This window comes from Syngnathus typhle, linkage group LG22 (assembly GCF_033458585.1).
Source record: "Syngnathus typhle isolate RoL2023-S1 ecotype Sweden linkage group LG22, RoL_Styp_1.0, whole genome shotgun sequence".
NCBI lineage: Eukaryota > Metazoa > Chordata > Actinopteri > Syngnathiformes > Syngnathidae > Syngnathus > Syngnathus typhle.
This window is the reverse complement of record NC_083759.1, coordinates 2,336,823-2,359,073: the sequence shown is the minus strand read 5'-3', so window position 1 is coordinate 2,359,073 and position 22,251 is coordinate 2,336,823. Positions and strand designations below refer to the sequence as shown.

General features: G+C 46.7%; 3 protein-coding genes across 12 annotated transcripts in view; 2 read left to right on the top strand and 1 right to left on the bottom strand.

Annotated features, from left to right (window-relative positions):
• The window catches only part of LOC133146171 (glutamate receptor ionotropic, kainate 2-like), a 39,576-nt gene extending 35,620 nt beyond the window's left edge, over positions 1-3,956 (top strand). Inside the window, exons 15-16 of the mRNA XM_061269560.1 lie at positions 2,055-2,305; positions 2,978-3,956. Of these exons, the coding sequence (XP_061125544.1) occupies positions 2,055-2,305; positions 2,978-3,142 (416 nt within the window). The 3' untranslated portion in view covers positions 3,143-3,956. The remainder of the gene's footprint in view (positions 1-2,054; positions 2,306-2,977) is intronic.
• Positions 3,957-5,566: 1,610 nt separating this feature from the next.
• prep (prolyl endopeptidase) lies at positions 5,567-21,705 on the top strand. Of its 9 annotated transcripts, none has more exons than XM_061270039.1 (17): positions 5,567-5,705; positions 10,490-10,585; positions 13,651-13,734; positions 14,835-14,926; positions 17,567-17,641; positions 17,740-17,873; positions 17,948-18,078; positions 18,146-18,355; positions 18,487-18,608; positions 18,684-18,789; positions 18,882-19,073; positions 19,148-19,345; positions 19,433-19,536; positions 19,607-19,838; positions 19,899-20,030; positions 20,122-20,278; positions 21,096-21,705. In XM_061270039.1, exons 5-17 carry the CDS (start codon positions 17,567-17,569, stop codon positions 21,388-21,390), a joined length of 2,088 nt encoding a protein of 695 aa, XP_061126023.1. In that variant the 5' UTR covers positions 5,567-5,705; positions 10,490-10,585; positions 13,651-13,734; positions 14,835-14,926; the 3' UTR covers positions 21,391-21,705. The 9 variants fall into 9 exon arrangements, with proteins under 9 accessions (XP_061126023.1, XP_061126022.1, XP_061126024.1 ...); XM_061270038.1 differs by having other exon boundaries at positions 14,832-14,926; XM_061270041.1 differs by lacking the exon at positions 5,567-5,705 and adding an exon at positions 9,142-9,253 and having other exon boundaries at positions 14,832-14,926.
• prdm1c (PR domain containing 1c, with ZNF domain) lies at positions 5,801-12,583 on the bottom strand. 2 transcript variants are annotated; one of them, XM_061270035.1, is made up of 7 exons: positions 12,424-12,583; positions 10,907-11,152; positions 9,865-9,984; positions 8,916-9,168; positions 7,047-7,987; positions 6,854-6,982; positions 5,801-6,783 (listed from the first exon to the last, which is right to left on the bottom strand). In XM_061270035.1, exons 1-7 carry the CDS (start codon positions 12,523-12,525, stop codon positions 6,211-6,213), a joined length of 2,364 nt encoding a protein of 787 aa, XP_061126019.1. In that variant the 5' UTR covers positions 12,526-12,583; the 3' UTR covers positions 5,801-6,210. The 2 variants fall into 2 exon arrangements, with proteins under 2 accessions (XP_061126019.1, XP_061126020.1); XM_061270036.1 differs by lacking the exon at positions 9,865-9,984.
• Positions 21,706-22,251: the final 546 nt, after the last annotated feature.

Genomic DNA, 22,251 nt, shown 5'->3' with positions numbered 1-22,251 from the left:
TCTGCTGCAGGAGTTATTACTAGCCACTAATTCATTCGGCGCTCACGTTGGGAGTGTTCGTGACTTACTGGTTCCGAATAAAGCTGATTACCCTCGCTCCAATGTTTCCTCTGTGATCAAAAAAATGTGGCTTTTAATCACGAAATGCAGCTGCTTCCCAAAAGAAAAGAATTTTTTATTTTTTTTTCCTCGACTTTGAACGTCCTTGTCTGTTTAATATGTTTGGATCGAAGTCCAGTTTTGTTTCCCGCTCGGCGCGGTTCGTAAGTTTCGATTTGAATCGAGCTGAATGAAAAGTAGGGAAGTGGATTTTAAATCAATATTATGGGGTGAAGCTCTAAGAATACTGCAAGCATGTGAAAATGACAGCAAAATCATCTATATGTGGGAGTAGCCAGTGGCCTTGACCCCCCCCCCCCCCCCCAGGCACCACTTAGCTCCGCCCCTGATTTTCTATTGCCTTATCCCACTATAAAAAACAAAACTTTCTGATGATTGCAGAACAGTATAAGCAATTTTGTGCTATGTTGTCGTTGCTTGTTGATGCCCCCTACACCCAAGTCCCATCCCCAAAAGCAGCGCTATCGAGTCAAAGCTAACGCGTAGCAAGTCGGCTGCGTAGGAGTGATGGATGCCTGGCGCCTTTCAACATCTGTAAGGTAGTTATGAATGCACGTAGCGTCAAGCGGCGCGCTTTTCCATTTGCGGCGGCTGCGGCTCTCTGAGGACTCATCCTATTAGCATTTATCCGAGGCCTCCTTTGTTAGGCCATCATTTATCATTTGAAATATGATGGAGAGGTTTGTGGCGAGGAAAGAGGGAAGGGGAGGGGCAACAATCAGGAGTCTGCGACAGTTGGGAGATTTCCCATCTTCAAATGAAGCAAATGCTTGAAGAAGAATCGATGGCCTTAAAACCCGAACCCTAGTTTGAAACCCTAACCCGATTTTTATCTGCCCCTTGCTGCAGCTTTTATGAAACATAAAGTTGAGTTGAATTATTTTACAAAACAAAGGTAAAGATTTGAAAACCTCAGCGTCCAAATACTGGCATAGGCCTAAAAAAAAAAAAAAAACGTCTGCGTAATTGTCTGCCCTTTGTGCGTCCAAATAAATGGGAGTCTGAGAGATGAAAGGATGATGGATGATAACAGAAAATGATGGATGACACTGAGAATAAAGTGCAAAATAAAAAAAAGAGCCCATCCTGCAGTGGCGAGCCCACAACAGATGGGAGGGAGACTGTTAAGCACAGCAAGAATGCTTTTGCAAACATTCCGAACACACATCACCACCAAATGATTAATTCACTCCTTTTTTCTTTTTTTTTTTTTAAAATCGTGCTTCAGCTATTTTCTCCTTCAACCATGCGCGTTGCTGATTTTTTTCCCCGATACGTCTAAATGTAAATGAGCCTGCCTGTGTTTCATAAACTGATTACATGAATGATCCCTTTTTTATTTGGATTTATAAGTCAGGAATAGAAACAGATGTAACGCGCTTTTCACACCGTTTAGAAATGAATGAAACAAGCTTACCCTGAGCATTAATCTCACTCCGGGATGTGTGTATGTCATTATTTAGTGCAAGTGGCGGCAAGGAGGCTCTGCTCCTCTGCGACAATAACTCCTCTTTTGATCACCCCAGTAGCTCCGACTGTGTCGCTAATACCGTCACCCCACACACACACACATCACGCCATTCGACCGAGCACAAATAACAAACCCCCACTTGGAATATACACATATAATCCCACCGCCGTGTAATATTCCACCCAGCTGGGCCCCTGTTTAGCGCGTGTGTGCAAACAGCGGCGCCTCGGATATTTTCTTGCCGACTTCCTGTGCCTTAATGGGAACGCAGAGGTTGCAGAGGAGTCACTGTGTGATGATGAGGATTAGCGGGAGCTAAAAGGGGGACCCCCTCGTGTGCGACCATATGTAACGAGGCGGCCTTAAATGGGCTCACTCCATCACTCTTCACAAGTTTTAGGAAAGTAGTAAATGATGTGAAGACTTTGTCTCGATGACATCACGGGCGTCTCCCCTCCCGCAGGCTCTCCGTACAGGGACAAGATCACCATTGCTATTCTGCAGCTGCAGGAAGAGGGCAAGCTGCACATGATGAAAGAGAAATGGTGGCGAGGGAACGGCTGCCCCGAGGAAGAGAGCAAAGAGGCCAGCGCATTAGGGGTGCAGAACATCGGCGGGATCTTCATCGTGCTAGCCGCCGGGCTGGTGCTGTCGGTTTTTGTGGCCGTGGGGGAGGTCCTGTACAAGTCCAAGCAGAACGCCCAGCTGGAGAAGGTAGCTTGTCATATTGCAGCTTTGATTTTTTTTTTTCTTTTTCTCAATGTTGGCATTGCGGCATTTGGACGCATTTGTTTTTCCCCCAGCTGCTGATTAGTTTGTGTTTTCGCGTACGTTCTCGCACACATCTCGGCCATCATTAATCAAGATAGTGGCTCGCAGTGTTTGAATCATTTCAAATGCCACAGCGACCACGCCGGCGAGGTGCTTGTTCATTTACTTGCCTCCCTCCCACCTGCTCTCTTCGCTCTACCTGTCACATGAAACCAATGCCTTCTTTTTTTTTTTTTTTTGAAATCCGCCTCTTCTTTCCTCTCTTCCTTCCGCTGGCTTTTCTTCTTCTATAATCACCCTCTTCCGTGAAATGTCATTCGTGCAGCAGTCAAATTGTGTGTATAAGTGAAAGAAAAATTACCTGTTGTCCAAGCCGCCTCCGTGTCACACTCCTACATCCAAATTGGATTGGGCATCATCTAAAAGTGATTTTGAAGGCGTTTAACGGCTTGGCAGACGTAATTTTATATTTTTATAGAAAGGATTTCTTGTCATCAAATAACCTGTGGCATCTCGTTTTAGCCTTCAAGATGGCGGATTTGTTGGTGTTGAAGCCATCTAGTGGTGAACATTGTTATTGCGACTTGACATCTAAGCATTGGTTTTACCGCGCAGAGATCCTTCTGCAGCGCCATGATGGACGAGCTGCGAGTGTCTCTCAAGTGCCAGCGTCGTCTCAAGCAGAAGCCGCAGCCGCCCGTCATCGTGAAGACGGAGGAAGTCATCAACATGCACACCTTCAACGACAGGAGACTCCCCGGAAAGGAAACCATGGCGTGAAAAGACAACAACAAAACTGGAGCTGGGTGACATCATGGCTGACCTCATTGGCGGTCTTTTAATTTTTTGGGAGGGGACCCCATTGATTTGTTATGTAGAGAGATGTTTCCTGTGGAAATCAAGCTTGCTGAGTGGTAAGTGTCACCTCACTGCGATGGTCACTTTGTGAAGGCAGCTGGACCGGACCGAACCGGACGTGGAAAGGACTGTATATGCTCAAAGTGGACTCACACACACACACACACTCAGTCACTCTCTTACACATTCACAAACACACACACAGTGACACAGGATGTAGTTTTTTTGTTGACGTCCAACCTCCGTGTGAGCCCCATATGCCCCTTCCCCGTTAGTTTCTTTAGGATTATTTGGAGAATAAAAAAAATGAAAAAAATCATATCAAGAAGATGATGAGTAGACATCACCAAACACTTTTACTATGAACTGGTGTGTATATTTCGGATTCATCTTTGCTGACTCATCGTACCGTCTTTTTCCTCGTGCCAAAGCTTTTGGTTCAAAAGCCTCAATGTAAGTCGCTTCTAACGTCTAAGCTGTTGTTTTAACGCAGGATTTCTACCAAAAAAAAATAAAAAATAATAATGTTTGTTTTTGTACAAGATCATTTTATAGGACTTTGTATCATGGTAGCCCCCCCCTTCCGAGGACTCGACATGTAGCGGACCCAAACGAAGACCACACGCTACTCTGTAGTTTTTCCATCCCGCTTACTTATGCCGCATTTCCGCTTTCACTCTTTTCATTCTTTGTGTGTTTGCGTGTCTGGAGAAATTATGGCTATGTAATAAAGCTATGCTTGAAGTCACAAAGGCGCTGCTTTTTAAAACTAATTCTCTGGTTTCTAATTATTGTTTTGTTTTTTTGGAGCCGCCGGCAGCATAGTAATGGCCGCCCTCCACGCTGACACGGAAGGTCACAGCGGGCGTTAGACGATCGTTATGTCTGTCACACTTGTTTCCATCATATTAAGTCCTCTTCCTGCTTCTTCCTAAGTGCTGCTCGCAATACAATCCACGGATGGCGTCTTCTTCAATTCGGGTAGTGAGAAAGAAATGTGTATTTATTTTGCCTTTCTTTTTTTGACCTCCAGGCTGCCCTCAAACTTTCCTCTCCTCCGAGTCCTTGCGGGCTGCTCATCTCAGCTCCATCAAGCCTTTTTTTTTTTTTTTTTCCTTCATCCGAGTCATTTTCTCTCTCCTCTTCCTGGCCAGCCAAATGGACAAGAAGGGATGTATCGTTTGATGTGCTCATACGTGGGTTCTCTGAATGCAGCCACACAAAATGGGCTGTTTTTGTCTTCCTCGGGAGCGCACTTGATCACAGCAAATTGACTACAAATGACTCATAATGACCTCTGCGTTTTAGCCTGGGAAAGAATAAGCCCCCCAAAAACACACTCTTGCCTGTCATTACTCGTAGTGCATTTTAATGAGGGATGAATAATTCAGGTGCAACAGTGGATGGAATGGTCCTGCAAACCATGGTGGCGCTTTGATGGAGAGGCAGCCATCTGCATGTTTACGTGTGTGTCTCCCCCTCTACTTTCTTTCTAGGGTTTCAAGCTAGTGCCTCCCCAGTCATGAACCTCACCTCACCGCACGTCACTGACTGCATGTTGCACAAATGCAGCACATTGAGGATTTGAGAATGCCGCTGCCGCAAAGGTTAAAGCATACAGCCTGAAGGCGGCACAACAAAGGTCATCGTGCAGTTTAGGAATGAGGAGTAGGGTAAGTTGGAAAACTATGCAGTGCAAAATACACACACACACACACACACTCACCTAGACACAACAAGCATGGATGACAACATGACCTTGCCAACTCTCTAGAGGTGCTTTATGGAGGGGAAAAAAAAGCTATTAGCGGGTCATAATAGGAACCAGTGACGTGCGGTTCATGACTGGGGAGGCACTGACGTCAAAAGAACGATTCTTTTCGGTGAGCGAGAGTGATTATTCCTTTTTTCAGTTCATATGACTTCAACCAGTAGGTGTCAGTAATGCGCATTGAAGCTGGTGCCACTTCGCCGTAAAAGAAAACGAAGAAAAAATGCCGTCACTTCCTGTTCACGAACGAGTCGTCAATTGCATTGCAAGAGCCACTCACTGAAACACAGCTTCTTTTATGCACGTTTTCTCCAAGCTAACGGCTAACTTTATTGCATGAAGGAATGCACCGTTATAAAACATGGAGATGATGCTTCTCTTTGGGTAAACACATATAGCAGTTTTTAAATAACGTGTATGCATATATACGCCTAAATATTGTTATCCAATATATCTACTGCAAACTCATATTGGATTGCTGGTTTGAAATGTACTATTATTATTATTTTAATAAACATGCTGCATTACCGCCACCTACTGGTTGAAGTCATATGAACTGAAAAAAGAACGAATCGCTGTAGGAAGTGATTCGTTCACTCTCGTACATTGAAATGAACCGTTCTTTTGAACGAATCGTCCACTCACGAGCCAACACTAGTAGCTAGCGAGCTACAAAGAAACTCGAGGAGCTCGCTTCGTAATTCATATTTAAATGTAAGTACAGAGCTTGAAATATTTGTAATATTCACTCGCACCCACTATGAGGTATCAGGTTGACACATTTTGTTGTAAATACATCCCACAGCAAATAACAGGAAGTTTATTTATTCACGTCCTCGAGCACCTACGTCAGCGGAGGTCGCTCACAAAAGGGCACACGTCACGAACAATGGAGGCTTCCTCCTCACACAGTCATACCTCTCCTTTATTTGTAGCTTTAATGAGATGACATAAACACACATTCATTCTCACTCTTACTAGTAGGAATTAAAAAAAATATATGCATGGTGATATGTTTGTCTGGCATGACAATATGAAAACACAGTGATGCTGAATGTGACGAAACCCTGTTTGTATGAATCCATAAGAACAATTGAATAAATTAGTAACTTTTTCTACAAGAAACCAACAAAGTGTCAGGCTGTGCAGGTGGAGTCTTGCTTCTTCACGTGCAACAGATGAGGCTTTACCAGACAGCTGCTGAGTTGACCTGTAAGGATTATATGGCTGGATTAGAAAGGCCGTCTTCAGGCTCCGACATGCAGCCTGACTCCTGCTTGATACGCCTCGGACGCAGAGGTAGAGGAGAGCCGAGGCAAATTTGCAAACCCTCGTTCGCCAATTCAAAGAGTTCAACGGCCGCCAGGGCGCCGTCTAGTTGTTCGGAGCTGCGAGCGTCCAAGGTTTGTATGAGGTGGAGCACATCCCTCTTGTCCATCTTGGCTTCGGCCGCCATGGCCTCGAGCTGCTCTGCCGCCTCGCTCACGTCGAACCTCTCGATCTCCGCGTTGACTCTGTGGATCTCCTCCGGGGAGTGCTTGCGTGAAGGCAGAGGCGAGAGAGGGCAGAAGCCCTGGAGGTGCACTTGAAGGCTGCACTGGTGGAAGTAGGCGCAGGGGCAGCAGGGGCAGCGGTGCGGACGTTCTCCGGTGTGGAGGCGCTTGTGGAGCTTCAGGTGGATGAATTGAGTGAATCGGGCCGGGCACAGTTTGCACTGGTAGGGCCGCTCACCCGAGTGCAACCTTTGGTGTGTCTTTAAATTACTGGTGCTGCTGAATCGCTTGTGGCATACCTGCGTCAAACAAGAAGGTCATTTCCAGGCCGAATTGTATCGCTTAGCGAGGGCCGATTGAAACGCTTACTTTGCACTCATGGGGCTTCTCTCCAGTGTGGACCAGGTAGTGTTTCTGCAAGTGTGCCAGCTGAGTGAAGTTCTTGTTACAGGTTTGGCATCTGAAGGGGCGCTCGCCGCTATGTACTCGCAGATGGACCTGAAGACAGCACTTGTTAGTGTAGTGTACATACTTTAAATAACGTCACGGAAAGTAGTCATACCTTGAGGTTCGACAACTGGCCAAAGACTTTCCTGCAGATGTTGCACTCGTACCGGATCTTTCCGTTCTGCCTGGTGAGCGGGTATGACAAGGTCTTGTAGCCCATCACGTGTTCCTCCCGTTTGGGCTTCCTGAGGTCCGATGCATCCATTGTGCTGCTTTGCGAGGCCGTCGTCGGTTTTGAGGGACCACGGTCCAATGAAGCTGCCGTACCGAGCGGTGGAGAGCATCCTCCGTGTGCGAGCGAGGGCTGCGCTCTGCACTTGGTGGTGACCACGGAGGTGGCACTGGACGTGGATGCAGCTCCAGAATACTCGGAAGAACTCTTGAGGTAGTTTGTTTTGGGGCAGATGAGGTTCTTTTCATCTTTGCTCTCGCCAGTCGGAGACGGAATGAGGTCTTCTTTGGTGTTTGACAGTGCAAGTGTTGAGTTCTTGTGTTCCGGATGGAGGAGGTTAACATAGCCATCAAAAGGCAGTAAATGAGCCGAGAGAGTCAAGTAGGGTTTTAGTCCATCGGTGTAGGACAAGTACGGGTGAGGTAGAATGCTGTCATGGCAAGGTGAGTACTGGGGTAGAAGATAGGGAGCAGAATACACTCGCTCTGGTACTGAAGGTTCTGGGTAAGCTTTGGCTAGAACGTGGCTTGGGCTGTGCTGGAAGCTGAAGTGCAAACTGGAAGGAATATGGCTACTTCGAGCTGTCCTTTTGGCAGCCGGAGGACTGCAGGACGGCAGAGGGGGCGGGGCTACATATCTGTGGACGGCTTCTGGATGGGACTGGATCGGGTAGACCATGGGGAAAACCGGGAGGTTACCCTGAGATAAAGAACCGTCCATTTGTCGGTAAAGGCCAGCGAGCGGCTTGGGGGGGTCTTCTCGGAGGATCTCAGTCACGCTGTGTCCCCGTTTCGCCGGCGTCTTCTTCTGTGATTGACGACGTGCTGTTGGTGAAAGAAACAATGATTTTTAAAATATACAGCAAGCAGAACTTTTATTCTAGACAGGGAAATCCAATTGGACTCAGAATGGTTTCAAAGACATTTCAAGATTTGAAATAAATATTTATGAATCTAAAACAAATCCACGTCAACACTTTATGAGGTCATTGCTATGCTATGCTAACTACGCTACGTTTTCCTGCACACGTGTGTCACCTCTTTAACATATTTAGGCCTAATCTATAATTTCCCCTCGTGTGACACCCCTCCCAGAAACCCCCCCCCCCCCAAACCTTGGGCAAACAAACAGCCCGACACTCAATGAGACATCAGTCTGTCAGCGGGTCGCCCTGTCAGGAAGTTCAAGTAGTCACTGGAGCGCTTCCTACTTCTCCTCCTTCTTCTGAGCCAAATAAATAAGACAAATTGCACCAGAATGCTGTCAACAGCTCGGGCGGACATACAGTCATCCCTGTGTGTGTGTGTGTGTGTGTGTGTGTGTGTGTGTGTGTGTGTGTCATTGAATGTGGATGCCTTTCGCTCAGGAAGCATGTGCGCTCTTTGTGTTTGTGAATGGTGAGTCGCGGGCTTTGTGCGGCCAACGAGCCGACAGCTTTGTCTCTCCGTGGCGTTTGAGAAGAAACTGACACAAGACCAGAAATTGGTCTCGTCTTACCTAGGAGGACTATGGCCACACCTGGGACCGGGCCCTCCATTCAGGGGGTCTACTCTCTTTTGTGTCCCCCCACCCCCCCCCACCCCAGCTAACAAAAGCTTCTGTGGGCGTGACCCGCACAATGGCTCGGCCACTTGTTTGATTACAGACACCATTTTTTTTCCCCCCATAGTTCCTCCAGGAGCAACCATCTCTTTGCCTCCTCAATCCCCCCCCCTTTTTTTTTTTTTTTTTTTAACACACACAGCTACTTACCAGGACAGTCCATAGCAAGCTGCCCCAAGGGTGGGTAGTTACAACGCCGGGCTAGTTCCGAGCAGTACCACACCAGCAGCTCCTGACCAGGAAGAAGCGGTTTAACGGTGTAGAAGTAGATGTCCAGACCACTCTGGCACGCGATCAAGTTCTGCTCGTCCACGCCGCAGGCCGGGTTTACGTATCTCATCCAGTTGCTCTTGTCTTCATTCAAACCGTCTAGGATGTGGTGCAAGGTCCCATGGGAGAAGACCTGCAATCACACGATGACTAATCAGCTTTACGACGCGCTCTCAACCCGAAAGTATGAAGTCACGAAGCAGCCCGATGCTTTTATGGTAAACGCGATAGAATCTTTCTTGAGATAGGCGCCACGACATTGTGGCAAGAAAAGTTCAAGAGGAAGTTTATTGAATGCGCTGTTTACACTCTCATTCGCTTCATCATGCATGAGTCATCAATTTTATTGGCTCTCGGAAATTCTCAGTAACATTTTATGCGTCACATAAACCTACTTTAAGCAAACAGACTGCAAAGGTTATTAATAATAGAATGTAAGCAGATTGACAAAGCAACTTCTGTAGATGTGTCGGAACGCGAGCGTGTCACGAAAATTGTCCCGAGTGTTATTTGGAAGGTGACGGTTCTCAGGCTTAAAAGCCACTTCCTTTTTTTGCCGCGTCTGTGCGCAAGCGTTCGCTACACTGGAAAAGCGCGGACATTTAACACGCCGTATTTACTGGCAGAGACGAGCGAAGCGAGCGGAGAAACGCTGCGTCACTGAAACCCAACAGCTGTGCGCTGGCGACCTCATGCAGCCGACGCGGCTTGTGTATTATGTCAAAATTCACAGCAGGCAAAAACCACAACGGCTCATAAGCGCCGCCGCATCGAGATCTCAGACGAAGCGAGAGGATGCGAACGCTTTTTCAGAACAAAACACGCTCACCCTCCAAAAATACTTTCGATTGGCGTCTTTCAGCAGCGTTTCGTTGGTGTATCGTTCGCCCACCAAAGGCCCGAAGCGTGTCCCCTTCGGTATCAACTCTTTGCTGGTCACTCCGAGCACCTGTCCAAAACAAAGGCGGACTAAATGACAGTGTAGTTGACAGATTGAAGGGTTCCCAGCCTAATTAGAGGCAAGGAGAACCAAAAGGGTTCATTTATGACATTATTAAGCACTTTTAAATACAGGCCAAACTAACCATTTTGTCCAAACTAGCCTGTGTAGCACTTAAGCTAATGCTCGGGAACGTAGCAAATGTGGGGTTTTGTCAAGGTTTGTAAAAGATTACATAAATGTTCAGTTTGAATTTTCCCCAAGCAAAGAAATTTAGGCTTGTCTCCGATATTTTTGATTCATGTGACCACAGTTCCTTGATGAAATTGAGCCACTGATAGCATTGGCTACCGTCATGCTACCATCAGGCTAATTTACACCATTCTCCCAGAACAACAAAGTGACACATTGTACTTCTCCCCTTACTCATACTGAATATTTCAAAAGCCAATCATCCAAGTTGTCTTTCCTCTGCATTAATATTTCACCGCTACTCATGTTCTGTCACATCCAGGTGTGAAACGTGCCGCTTTCGACCCTCCAGCGTGGGAAAAAGAGGATCGAGTATCATGGGCATCCCCTCCCCTGCTACCCATGCATCATCTACGAGGTTAATCTTTTACTGTCTTGCCTTACTATCTACGATCTCCTGCTATGGGGTTAAACATAAACCGCCTTACAACATGCTTGCAAATAAAACTGCGGGTTCTTGGTGCCTCTACTTTACGGTGTAATTGAGCACTGGAACAAAAAAGGGGCCGAGAATCCGAGGTAGCTACTAATCACGCGGACCCCGAGGCTAAGTGCCGAGGGGCTCGGCAATTGTCTCAGGCTTTGCGTCGACGTAGCAAAGGTTGAAATTAGACAACATGTCGAGTATTTCCCGCCTGGTGATGGAGGAGTTGATGGAGGAGTGACGCAAGCGTCTTACTTGTGCTGAGTCCAGGCAGCGTTTCAAGGCCAAGTTCCTGGGCAAGGACCTCTCGGCTCGCGTTTTGCTGGAGTTTTTGGACACTTCCTCCAGAGGTTGATCCTTGACGATGTACGTGGACTTCTCTTCAAAGTCAGCCTCACTCCACGACGTCATGTCCGAGTCCACAGACTCGGCCGTTGCAACCGCCATGACCTCTGACCCTTCAGAGGTTAACATGACCGTGCTGCTCCCAGAGGACCAGGCCTGGAGGAAGCAAGATTTTCACGAGGTTATTTCCCAAGAGTCCCTTTGTGGGAGTCGGCTACAATCGTGACCTTAAGACTGTGCTTGCATTGATGGCTGTCTAACTCAAGGCCCGGGGGCCAAATACGGCCCGCCACGTCATTTGATGTGGCCCGCGAAGACAAATCAAATTCATGTCAGTACTAAAATTGCAAATTGTCTTCACTGATGGCCGGATGATCGATGGTTGCTATAGAAACAAAATGGTCTTTATAGCAAGGTGTTATTTTTCCATCCCAGGAAATATGTTCTGGATCTAAAATGACAGCGAGGAGAAGCTACTTACTTTCCCAGCCTCGGCTACTACCGGACAAACAAACTTCAAAGCGTGGCCCTCATGCTCGCTGCCCCTCTGCCCCCACTGTCCCATACATCCTGTGAAAATCCCAGTCACAAACCCCGGAGCTGCGAGGGAGGTTCCTGTGTGTGTCATTCCCCACGCAGAAAATCCACTTTCACAAGGAAACCAGCCAACGTTGGTTCTCACTGAGTCCGCCAGACTTCCTCCGACACCAAACGAGAGGATCTGTCCTCGCGTCCTCGCTTGTGTACTGTCTCTCCCGCCGGTTCACATGAAGATTGTAGACAGATATCTCGCCCGCAAAACCCTCCCACCCGCGACCGACGGGATGAACCAGAGAAGACAGAAGAAGCTTTGATTAAGAAAAAAACAACAATGCTGGGATATGCCCTCACAGAATGGCTTCCTCCTCAGGCTCCTCAAGTTGCCACTCAGATGATGATAAGATAGTAAACAGTTCAAATGTGACCAAGTGCTTTTTGTTTTGAAACTAATCTTGGATTGATTTATCTGAATTTTAAAATTAAAACAACCTTTACAAACATTCACTCAAGTTACAGTGCAACTTCAATGATCAAATTAAAAATAAAGCGCACAACCAACAAAATTTTCAAACCTGAATCAACAAAATCCAATTTAAAATGACCTTCGGTTCCGCACAATATCCCACAACGCCGACTCCCCCCTTTAATCACACTTTTAAACCACGCGAGCAGCATTAACTTTTCACCCCGTTTGTCTGTCAAAACGCGCCCGCCTCGGAATGAGTGTCACAAAGTTGACAGCTCACACCGAAAGCGTGGATGCCGGTGGCGACTCTGCAGAAAGCGTATGAAAATCAAGACATGACTCAAAGGTGCTCTCACCTCTTGTCAATCAGAACACCAAAAAAAAAAAAGCCATTCTTTGGAAAAGGATGTGAAGCACTTACCGTGAAGCCTTGAGAGGAGCCGCACATAAGTGAGGCTGTGGGCCGAGCGGGAGTGTGCGTGAGCAACCGGTGGCTCTGGAAAGCTCTCTCTCGCTCTGTCATTCACTCTCTCACTCTCTTGCTGGCTCGGGCAGCCTCTATCTACCTGTTTGTGACTGACTACAGCCACTTTGCCGCCCCATCCTCCTCCCCTTTTGCCCCATGGCTCCTCCTTGCAGTATGTTTGTGTGTCACTCACTTGCCCCAAGGCGTGAGGCTTTCTCTAAAGTGTGTGGGGGGGGGGGGGAGTCTGTCACCCAGCTATGTCCGGATCAGACAAATACGTCTTCATTCTCTCGAACATCCACTTCCATCCGTCTCCGACAAGCATGCCGGCTTTGTGTTTTGGAAGAAGAGGTCGTTAATAGGGGGTGACGTCATTTGGCCAAAGCTTTGACTGGCCCGGTAAACGCTGCTAACCATGTGACCGTCTTCCAAAACGTTTTTTACGCTTTATGACATTGGATGATTACCAGCATTCGATTGCCGCCATATTGTTCGGAGCTTCTTTCTGCATTGCAACAATAAGCGTGTTGTGCTGTATGTCGACGCATGGGCTAGCTTTCACTCACGTCCCCCTCTCCTCTTGTCCTGCCTTCCAAAAGCAACATTTACCTTGGCGCCGCGCCAGCCCATTCGAGAAGCGCCTGGATTTCCGCACACATCATTCTCGTGCTTGACACGCGACAGGCCGCAAACAACCTGCCCCCCGTGTTTCCATTCAGCGCTGGTCTCGCCCCGCGCGGCGGAGACGTACCTTCTGTGCTATTGTCTTTTTTTTTGTTTTCTTGGTTGCTTTTCTGACACATCCTGTCCTGCTCGCCACACCTGACTAAGCTACTAATTACAACTGCTGACATGAGCCAGCGTGTAATTTAGAATCCGCTCCTGCGTCTCACTCTGGCTATTTCTCCTCGCCTTGGGTCATCTCATTCATCACCTTCTATTTGTCTCCCCTCCACTTCCTCTCCATGGCTTCCCTATCCCACTCTCGTCTGCCGACCTTTTAATACTCGCGTGCATTGTGTGAGCCGTCCACATGTTGGTAGTTCTTGCCTGCTAGCTTTGGGTGGGACAACTTAATGTTTGATGAGAAGTGCTTTTATTGTGATGGGACAAACCTCACAAGCACAAAGTTTGCTCTTGCAATGCAATGGCCTGACTTTTTTTTTTTTTTCTTTCTTTCAGATTCAAGGCACCAAAACATCCACCACCCACCTCGACGTCCACCAACTGACTTTTCTCCACCAACGGATGATCTCTTGTTGACAGGTTATTATCATAGTTTTGAGGCTGAGAGGAATGTCACTGTACTACACGCACACGCGCATGACACGCGTTTTTAAATCACGTCCACACCATGCACAGCTCTTTATTGTGCAAACTATAAATATCAATAATTAAAATTTGAAAATTGTAACAACTAAAATGATTGTTTTGACCCCCTAAAAATACTTGTGTAGTCGCACTAGTGAACGAGCCGGTTTGTTTTGATGAGGCGTGGGCGTCTTGCACTGTCATTTATTATTGAGCAAGAGGACACGAGCGGAACAATACGACTTGATTCCAAAAGCTTTACAGCTCCTGGAATGGCGTGTGTCGTAAACGGGGCAACTTTGAAGGCGCCCCGGTGACAACACGGGTGACATCACCAGGTGCCGCCGTGTCTGTCTGCCTGTGACACTTTTACACAATTGCGCAGCACAGACGCACTCTCTCCCTCTTCTCTGGGGAGCAGTCAGACGGCACTGCCCTCCACCTGTCTCCATGTCTTACCTGCCCTAGTCATTAACGAGGTCCTGGAGCCCCGCTGTAAGTGCACATGTCAACAGCAAAATTACAGGGCGCACCTCACCACACATATTTGTTTTGCTTTTAAAAGGTAATATCCGTCTGCACGCAAAGCTTGCTGCCCGGTCCACCTTTTTTTTTTTTTTTTAAACCAAAACAAAATGAGGTTCAAAGACAGAGGAAAAGGGGGATGATGGACACTTTGAAGTACATCAGGGGTCTTCTTTTGTCCTCTTACCTCGCACTGTAAACCAATAATCAATACGCAAGAAATCGCATCAAAACAATACAAACTGCAAACTTTTGGATCTCTCATCTTAGGTTTTTAAATATAATCTCACGTTAGGACAGACAAATGCCCGCTATGACAGTTTTGCGTGGGCAGCCCGGCTGGTTTGACGAGTCGGAAAGCGCGGTGCCAGAGTACAAGATACGAATCACTCACGCGATTCTCTTTTTTTCTTTTCAGCCATGACGCCGTTTCTTTCATGGCTACATTTTAACACAAGTGTAAATATCAATGCATGTGTCATGTATTTTTTTTGTACCGACTGTCCCTTTATCCTGGCATCTTTCAGCAGGCCGCCCACGAGTGTCTCTGACTTCCTTTCATCGTTATCAACGCAAACAATGACAAAGTTCCCTTCCACTCTGGCTAATTGGCAGGTTCTTGGTAATGTTTTTTTATTTTTTTATTTTATGTCTGACGTACGATGGCATTAGTACACAGAAACTAATCTTCTAATTCGGTTTCCGCATAACTTTGATGGACGTTGGGGCCAGCATGTTTTGACAGCTCCCCTTTTTTTTTTGTGAGCGTCTCAAGCAAGTCAAAACTATCAAAAGCTGATGACCTAACGTCTCTCCAAAGGAGACTTGAAAGGAGGTAGAAAAAAGAAACTGTACTATAACTTTAGGGTTTTTATATGGGTGACTTATTATGCAGGTCGGAGAACTCAGAAGTTGCGATTTGTAATTTCTCGCGTCCTGTTGACATTTGACGGGACAGGTCATCCTGATCGTAGACTGTCGCCCGGGCCCTCGTGGCTAATAACAGCCCGAATGAGACAAACTAGCAGGAAGCCGTCCTCTGTGATCACACTTAAAAGCATCCTTGAGTATTGTTATGTCGCCGTGGCGTCCCGCTCTTGAACAACTGCTGTTAGAATGAATGGATAACTTTAATTTCGCTGAGGTCATGTCATTGGTGCTATAGCACAGTTTATATTTAATACAGAGCATTGATTCAGTCTTTCCTCACACTCTCTCTACTCCTGTTTGTGGAAGTCATTCCGTCTCTCTGACTTCCTCTTCCTCTTGCCTGTTGTTGTTATCGTAGTAGCCGCTTCCACGGGCCTATACATCAATTCTACCCGGCAACAAGCGACCATCATGTGATCTATTATTTGTCATTGGTGCATCTGAGTGAGCATACGGAAGTTAGTAGTAACCTCGCGATGACCTTCGCCCAAAAACACAACAGGTGGTCGTTCTTCTTCATCCGCTACAACCGAGACAGGTGCTTCCTCCTGCGATGAGTTTGCGGAGGGCTGGGGGCTTGTCCTATCTTTTTCGGACACCGGATAATGGCGTAAAAACCACGGAAGGAGGAGGAGCTTTAATTCGTACATTTCCGGCTCATGTCAAAAGCCACTTACTCACTGAATAAGAGGCCTTTTTTTTTTCCCCAACGCAAAGACCCTCATTCAAATGATCAGTCTCCCCCCCCCCCCCCCCCCGGTTAGAGGACAATGGTTTCCCTGATCCATATCCGACAGCGGCGGACAGGAAAACATCCTCTTTGCGATCGTGGGTGGAGGCCAGGACCATCCTTTGTCCCAAAAGGTGCACCTTTAAGATTTTCCATGAATATGCCTCAACTTGAGCCATAGAATTCCATCTCCCGTCCACTTTCGCTTAGCATAATTCCAGCCACCACCGACCAACCTTTTCTTTTTGAAGTATGACACACATGATGACAAATCTGAAAGTAAGAACTGCGTGGAATGCACCAGACGACATCCGACCGTCTTGATAAGCCTTGGTATCCAAACAATGCGCTCCATTTTTGCTGCCGAGACAGCGCCGTGTCACAAAAACCTGTTTCCAGGGCCTTATCGACATAGCTGCGAAGAAGCCAATAAGTCGTGGCGTGCAGTGTTGAAACCGCTGCTAAGATGTAGCCGACAACAACGCGCCAAAGTGAGTCATTTTTATTTTAGTTCCGAGAGCTTGACCCGAACGCCTCAAGTTACGTGCCGCATCGTTCTTCCTTATCTGCACGCTATCGATCTTGTGCAAGAATGGGCGCCAGTGATAATTCTCGCCAAATCAAGATTGATTGATCAAGTCAGGCGGGGAAGGAAGGAAGGGAGGGGTAAGGGGGTGGAGATGAACAGAAAAAAAAGAAAGAAAGAGGAGGTTGAGGTCTCTCCTTCTCTGTCACATAGATAAGACTTGATGATGGAGATTCCCGGTAGACCCACATAGCCTTTAGCTAAAGGTGAAAAGGTCAACATTTACAACTGAACCCTTCACACTTAAATGGACTACCGGGAGATATGCAAACTATAACTACACCAATTTTTTATTTTATACATTTCCATTCATTCCTTTCAGTCCAGTGCCATCAATAGATACTTTGTGAAACATGTCGAAATGGAATATTTTACACAATGCCTTTTTAATACATTTTAAATTCACAAAAGTCCACAAAATAGTCTCCGAGGGAAAAAAAGCTTGATGTTATTGGATAAACTATTAACGCCATTGTTACTGTGGCAATCTTTTTTTCCTGATGACAGGGGGCGCTCTAGATTTTCGCTCACGTCCAAGCAGATCTAATGTCACCTCTTGACAGTGCTTGTTGACGGTTCTATGTCAGCGAAGCTTCTAGAGAGTCTCCCGTGCCAATTTTATTTTCAATCGTCTCGAATTAATGTTCTACGTCCTCCAGAGAGCCATATCAAAACCTCCGTTTCGTGCGCTGGGACATTTTTTTTTCTTACGCAATTCCCGAAAAGTGTCATCCAGAATGGCTTTTCAGTACCCTACCGCTTACCGTGACGATGCAGTTGTAAGTAAAGTGTGTTAGCCCGAATAGGCTTAGCGTGCTAATCAACCGGGCTGCTGTCATTATGCTCTTCCATTCATTGAGGAGAACGGCTTCTTTTGTTAGCATGCTAGTTAGCTTAGCAGTGTTATTGAAGCTAACTTCGATTAGCGCAGTCCTCATTTCAGGATGAATCATGGGCAGTTCCTTGCTACTTCTAAGCATGTGATTACATATTTTTGACATGTTTATGTATCCTAGATGGATAACTATCATGGGTTTAAAATACCCGATCCATACAGCTGGCTGGAGGACCCCGACAGTGAAAAGACGCAGGTAGAAACCTGGTTGGTTTAAGTCTGGTTGACTGTTTAAGTAGACCAGAAAGCTGTTTAAAACTTTTAAAAGCTAAATCATGTCATTCCATTTTATAGGCGTTCGTGAGTGCTCAGAATCAGCTCACGTTGCCGTATTTGGAGCACTGCGAGGTGCGGGATCTGTTCAAGGAGCGCATGACTGAGCTCTATGACTATCCCAAGTATAGCTGTCCCTTCAAAAGGGGAAACAGGTAAGGCTGGCAACAACAGAACCCAGTCATTGCCCAATTCTGGAATGATTGATGTCAACGGCCGTCATCTCCAGGTACTTCCACTTCTACAACACTGGCCTCCAGAACCAGAGTGTGATGTATTTGCAAGAGAGCCTGGATGCAGAACCTACCGTCTTTTTAGATCCCAACACGTTTTCTGAAGACGGCACAGTTGCCTTGCGAGGTAATAACCCAGACTTCATTTCTTCACATTCAATTCTTAAACACAAACATTTTGCCTCCTCTTGAAGGCTACGCGTTCTCGGAAGATGGAGAGTACTTGGCGTACGGCACGAGCGCCAGCGGCTCGGACTGGGTGGAGATGCATTTCCTTCGGGTGGAAGGCGCCGTGCAACTCGAGGACCGTCTGGAACGAGTCAAGTTTAGCTGCATGTCGTGGACGCATGACGGGAAGGGCCTCTTTTATAATTCATACCCCGAGCAAGAGGGAAAGAGTGATGGTAAGGTCATGAGGTCGTTCTGTCCGCTCTTTTTTTTTTTTTTTTTGTGACCTTATCGACTTGTGTTGCAAGTTAGTAGTGGGAATTGTTTGTATTTCAACATTATTGAAAATAAACATGCTCCTTTCTAGGCACTGAGACATCAACTAACTTGGACCAGAAGCTCTACTACCACATTTTGGGCACGCCGCAGTCTGAGGACGTGCTTTGCGCCGAATTTCCCGATCACCCCAAGTGGATGAGTGGAGCTGAGGTAATTTGTCAAACTTTTTTTTTTTTTTTTTGCTTTGTTATTTCTTTTGACTGAGAGGTGACAACTGTTGTACAGGTTTCAGATGATGGCCGCTATGTGCTGCTGTCCATCAGGGAAGGCTGTGATCCCGTCAACAGACTCTGGTATTGTGACCTCAAGAAGACCCCTCAGGGCATTACAGGCATGTTTGATATTTGTGTGTGCCATTATTGCTTTTTTAGTTTCTCGAAATGTGTGCGTTCAAGTTTTCTATCCTCTTTTCTGCAAATCCAGGCCTTCTGCCCTGGGTGAAGCTCATCGACAACTTTGACGCCGAGTATGAGTACGTCACCAACGAGGGCACGGTGTTTACGTTCAAGACCAACCTGGACGCGCCGCGTTACCGCCTCATCAACATCGACTTTGCCTCGCCGGCGCCGAGCAACTGGGCGGAGCTCATCCCTCAGCATGACAAGGATGTCATCGGTGAGCGGTGGCACGCGTGCTTGAATCCTCGAGATGCATTTATGTAACGCGTCGTGCTGTCTTAACGTTCGCAGTATTCGCCACCTGCACCTACTCCAGCTACCTGTTTGTGTGTTTCCTCCACGACGTGAAGAATGTCTTGAAAATGTATCGCCTCGCTTCCGGGGAGGAGCTCAGGAACTTTCCGCTAGATGTCGGCTCCGTGGTCGGTTTCACGGGAAGGAAGCGCGACTCTGAGATCTTTTATTATTTTACTTCCTTCCTCTCGCCAGGTACTCCATTGAACTCTGAGCATGTGTGTGACTTCAGAGGTCTTTGTATTTTCTCATTGAAGAATTGTTCTCATTTTTTTAATCCAGCCATCATTTATCACTGCGATTTGACCAAGGAGCCTCTGCAGCCCCACATCTTCAGAGAGGTCATAGTCAAAGGCTTCGACCCATCTGACTACCAGACCACCCAGGTAACATGCATAAAATCTCCCTGTTCGATTTTCCCACCTCGCCATCATCTGCCTTCTACTTCCTGTCCAGATCTTCTACGCTTCCAAGGACGGCACTCAAGTTCCAATGTTCATCGTCCACAAGAAGGGCATCAAGCTGGACGGCTCCCACCCGGGCTTCCTCTACGGCTACGGCGGCTTCAACATCTCCATCACGCCCAGCTACAGCGTCTCGCGGCTCATCTTTGTGCGACACCTGGGCGGAGTCCTGGCCGTCGCCAACATCCGGGGAGGAGGGGAGTACGGCGAGACCTGGCATAAAGGTGGCGAGAGTTAGCAGACACAATTTGACAGAAAATGACCCATGCTTCTTCCTCTTTTAGCGGGCATGCTAGCCAACAAGCAGAATTGCTTCACAGACTTTCAATGTGCGGCCGAGTACCTCATCAAGGAGGGCTACACCTCTCCGTCCAAGCTCACCATCAACGGAGGCTCAAATGGCGGCCTGCTCGTAGGTACGCGTCACCCGCAGATGCTAACCAAACAATATTCTCCCTTTTACCGTGGCACTCCGTGATGTTTTTTTTTTTTGTCCCCATCTCCCAGCGGCGTGTGTGAACCAGCGGCCGGACCTGTTTGGCTGTGCCGTCGCTCAGGTAGGCGTTATGGACATGCTCAAATTCCACAAGTTCACCATCGGCCACGCCTGGACCACCGACTTTGGCTGCTCGGAAGAAAAGGAACAGTTCGAATGGCTTATCAAGTGAGTGAAACGCATGGTGGCTTTCATAGTTCTTAGGTTGACTTGCCAGAGTAGTTTACATGTAATTATAATACATTCAGAATGAAAATATTTTCCTTAATCTACAAAACAGAAGTAATATATTACATACCAAAAAAAATACAGGTTTCATATTATTAATTTCAAGAATAATTACCAGCAATTGCTGTAGCTGACATTGTGGTGTCTCTCTTGAAACAACAGTGCCTCCGCTGGCTGTTGCCAAGTAGTGCACTCCAGTTTGCGTCAACACAGTCATCAAAAATCTATCCCACAAAAAAATTATCAAGTGATCAAAATATGATTATGCCAAGAGCAAGTTGAGATAAGAAAACTTTATATTTTTTTTAAATTTAATTGTGTGTGTGTGTATTTCTCCAATTATTTTCGCATACCTTCACATATTAATTTTTCCAAGGTATTTCAATATAGCTTTTTAAAGTTTTATTTCAAGGTCCATTTTGAGTTACTAAATATGATTTATTTAACAAAGCTGCTGTTTAAGAACAAACGTCTAATATTAGTTTAAGATTTGATTTGACAAGATCAGGTTGCAAACTTCCTGAGAACTAATACGAATGAAGTCTTTAAAATGGCGTGCACTCAAAAATGTTACAGCAGTCCTCTCATGAAAGGACTGAGATTCAAAGTGCAGGAATGGAAATCAAGAATTTTCAATATCAACCACTACTAATCTGCCGTATGTGAAGAGAGAAGATGCAACTAACGTTGCTGAGTCCCCCTCCCCCCTTTTTTTTTCACAACTCTTGGAATATGTCTCGCCCTCCCGCCCCGCCAGATACTCCCCTCTCCACAACATCCGAGTCCCCGAGGACAATGGGGTCCAGTACCCCGCCGTCCTCCTGCTGACGGGCGACCACGACGACCGCGTGGTGCCCCTTCACTCGCTCAAATACATCGCCACCCTTCAGCACACGGTGGGCCGCAGCGGCAAGCAGTCCAACCCCCTCTTCATCCTCGTGGACACAAAGTCGGGCCACGGCGCCGGCAAGCCCACCAGCAAGGTCATCCAGGAGGTGGCCGACACCTACGCATTCATCGCCCGTTGTCTCAAAATCTCCTGGGTCAAATAACATCCATCTCCTGTCGACGAACCGCAAGCTAATGTGCAAAGGCCATACGTGGGGGTGGGGTTAATATGATTGGCCAATCAGCTGCTGTCACAAGGCTTGAGTGGCAGCCCTTCACATGGCGGATGCTCTGTATTATTTATTGTTGTTATATCAGCTTGCACATTTCTCATCGGGCTGCACCGTTCAAATGGTGTGTGCATGCGAGTATGGATGGAATTCTCCACAAATTCAGATTTCTACCTCTTGTCATTGGCTGATTGTTATCATTTGAAAGGGAGCAAAACACAATAAACATCTTTTTTTTAAGCACTGATACATCCGCTGGGTGGTTCCTCAATGTGTCGTTTCAATAGTAGAACGTTTCTGCTTGGTAAAAGAATGCTTGTAAACATCTTAATATTGCAGCTTTTCGGGAACTGGCCACGAGATGGCGCCATTGAGCCTTGAAACGAAATAGCGCTTCTACGCAAGCGTATTACTGCCGCATTAAAAAAGAAACTTCAGCATGACGTCGTAAATACTCGTTTCATGGAGTTACATCGTCTTAAAATAATTGTGAGCACGTAATACCGACTTTTTTGTGTGTCAACAAGCTTCCGTAAGTTCTGATTTTTAATTTCCTCCCAAGTGCAATGTTGCCCCCCTGTTGGTGATAAAGCTAAATACCACCAAATGGGGGCGCTATGTCGTTTAATGCCACCTCAATGCACAATATATACCTAAATAGAGTATCAATGGGCAGTTAAAATGCCTGCCAAGCATTTTAATTCATTGTGTAAGCAAAATGTTGTGAAGCTCGGAAAAGGGAGGAGGAGTGAAGCCTGTTGTTGAGGAACCTTTGGGACACCATGGAGTTAGTTA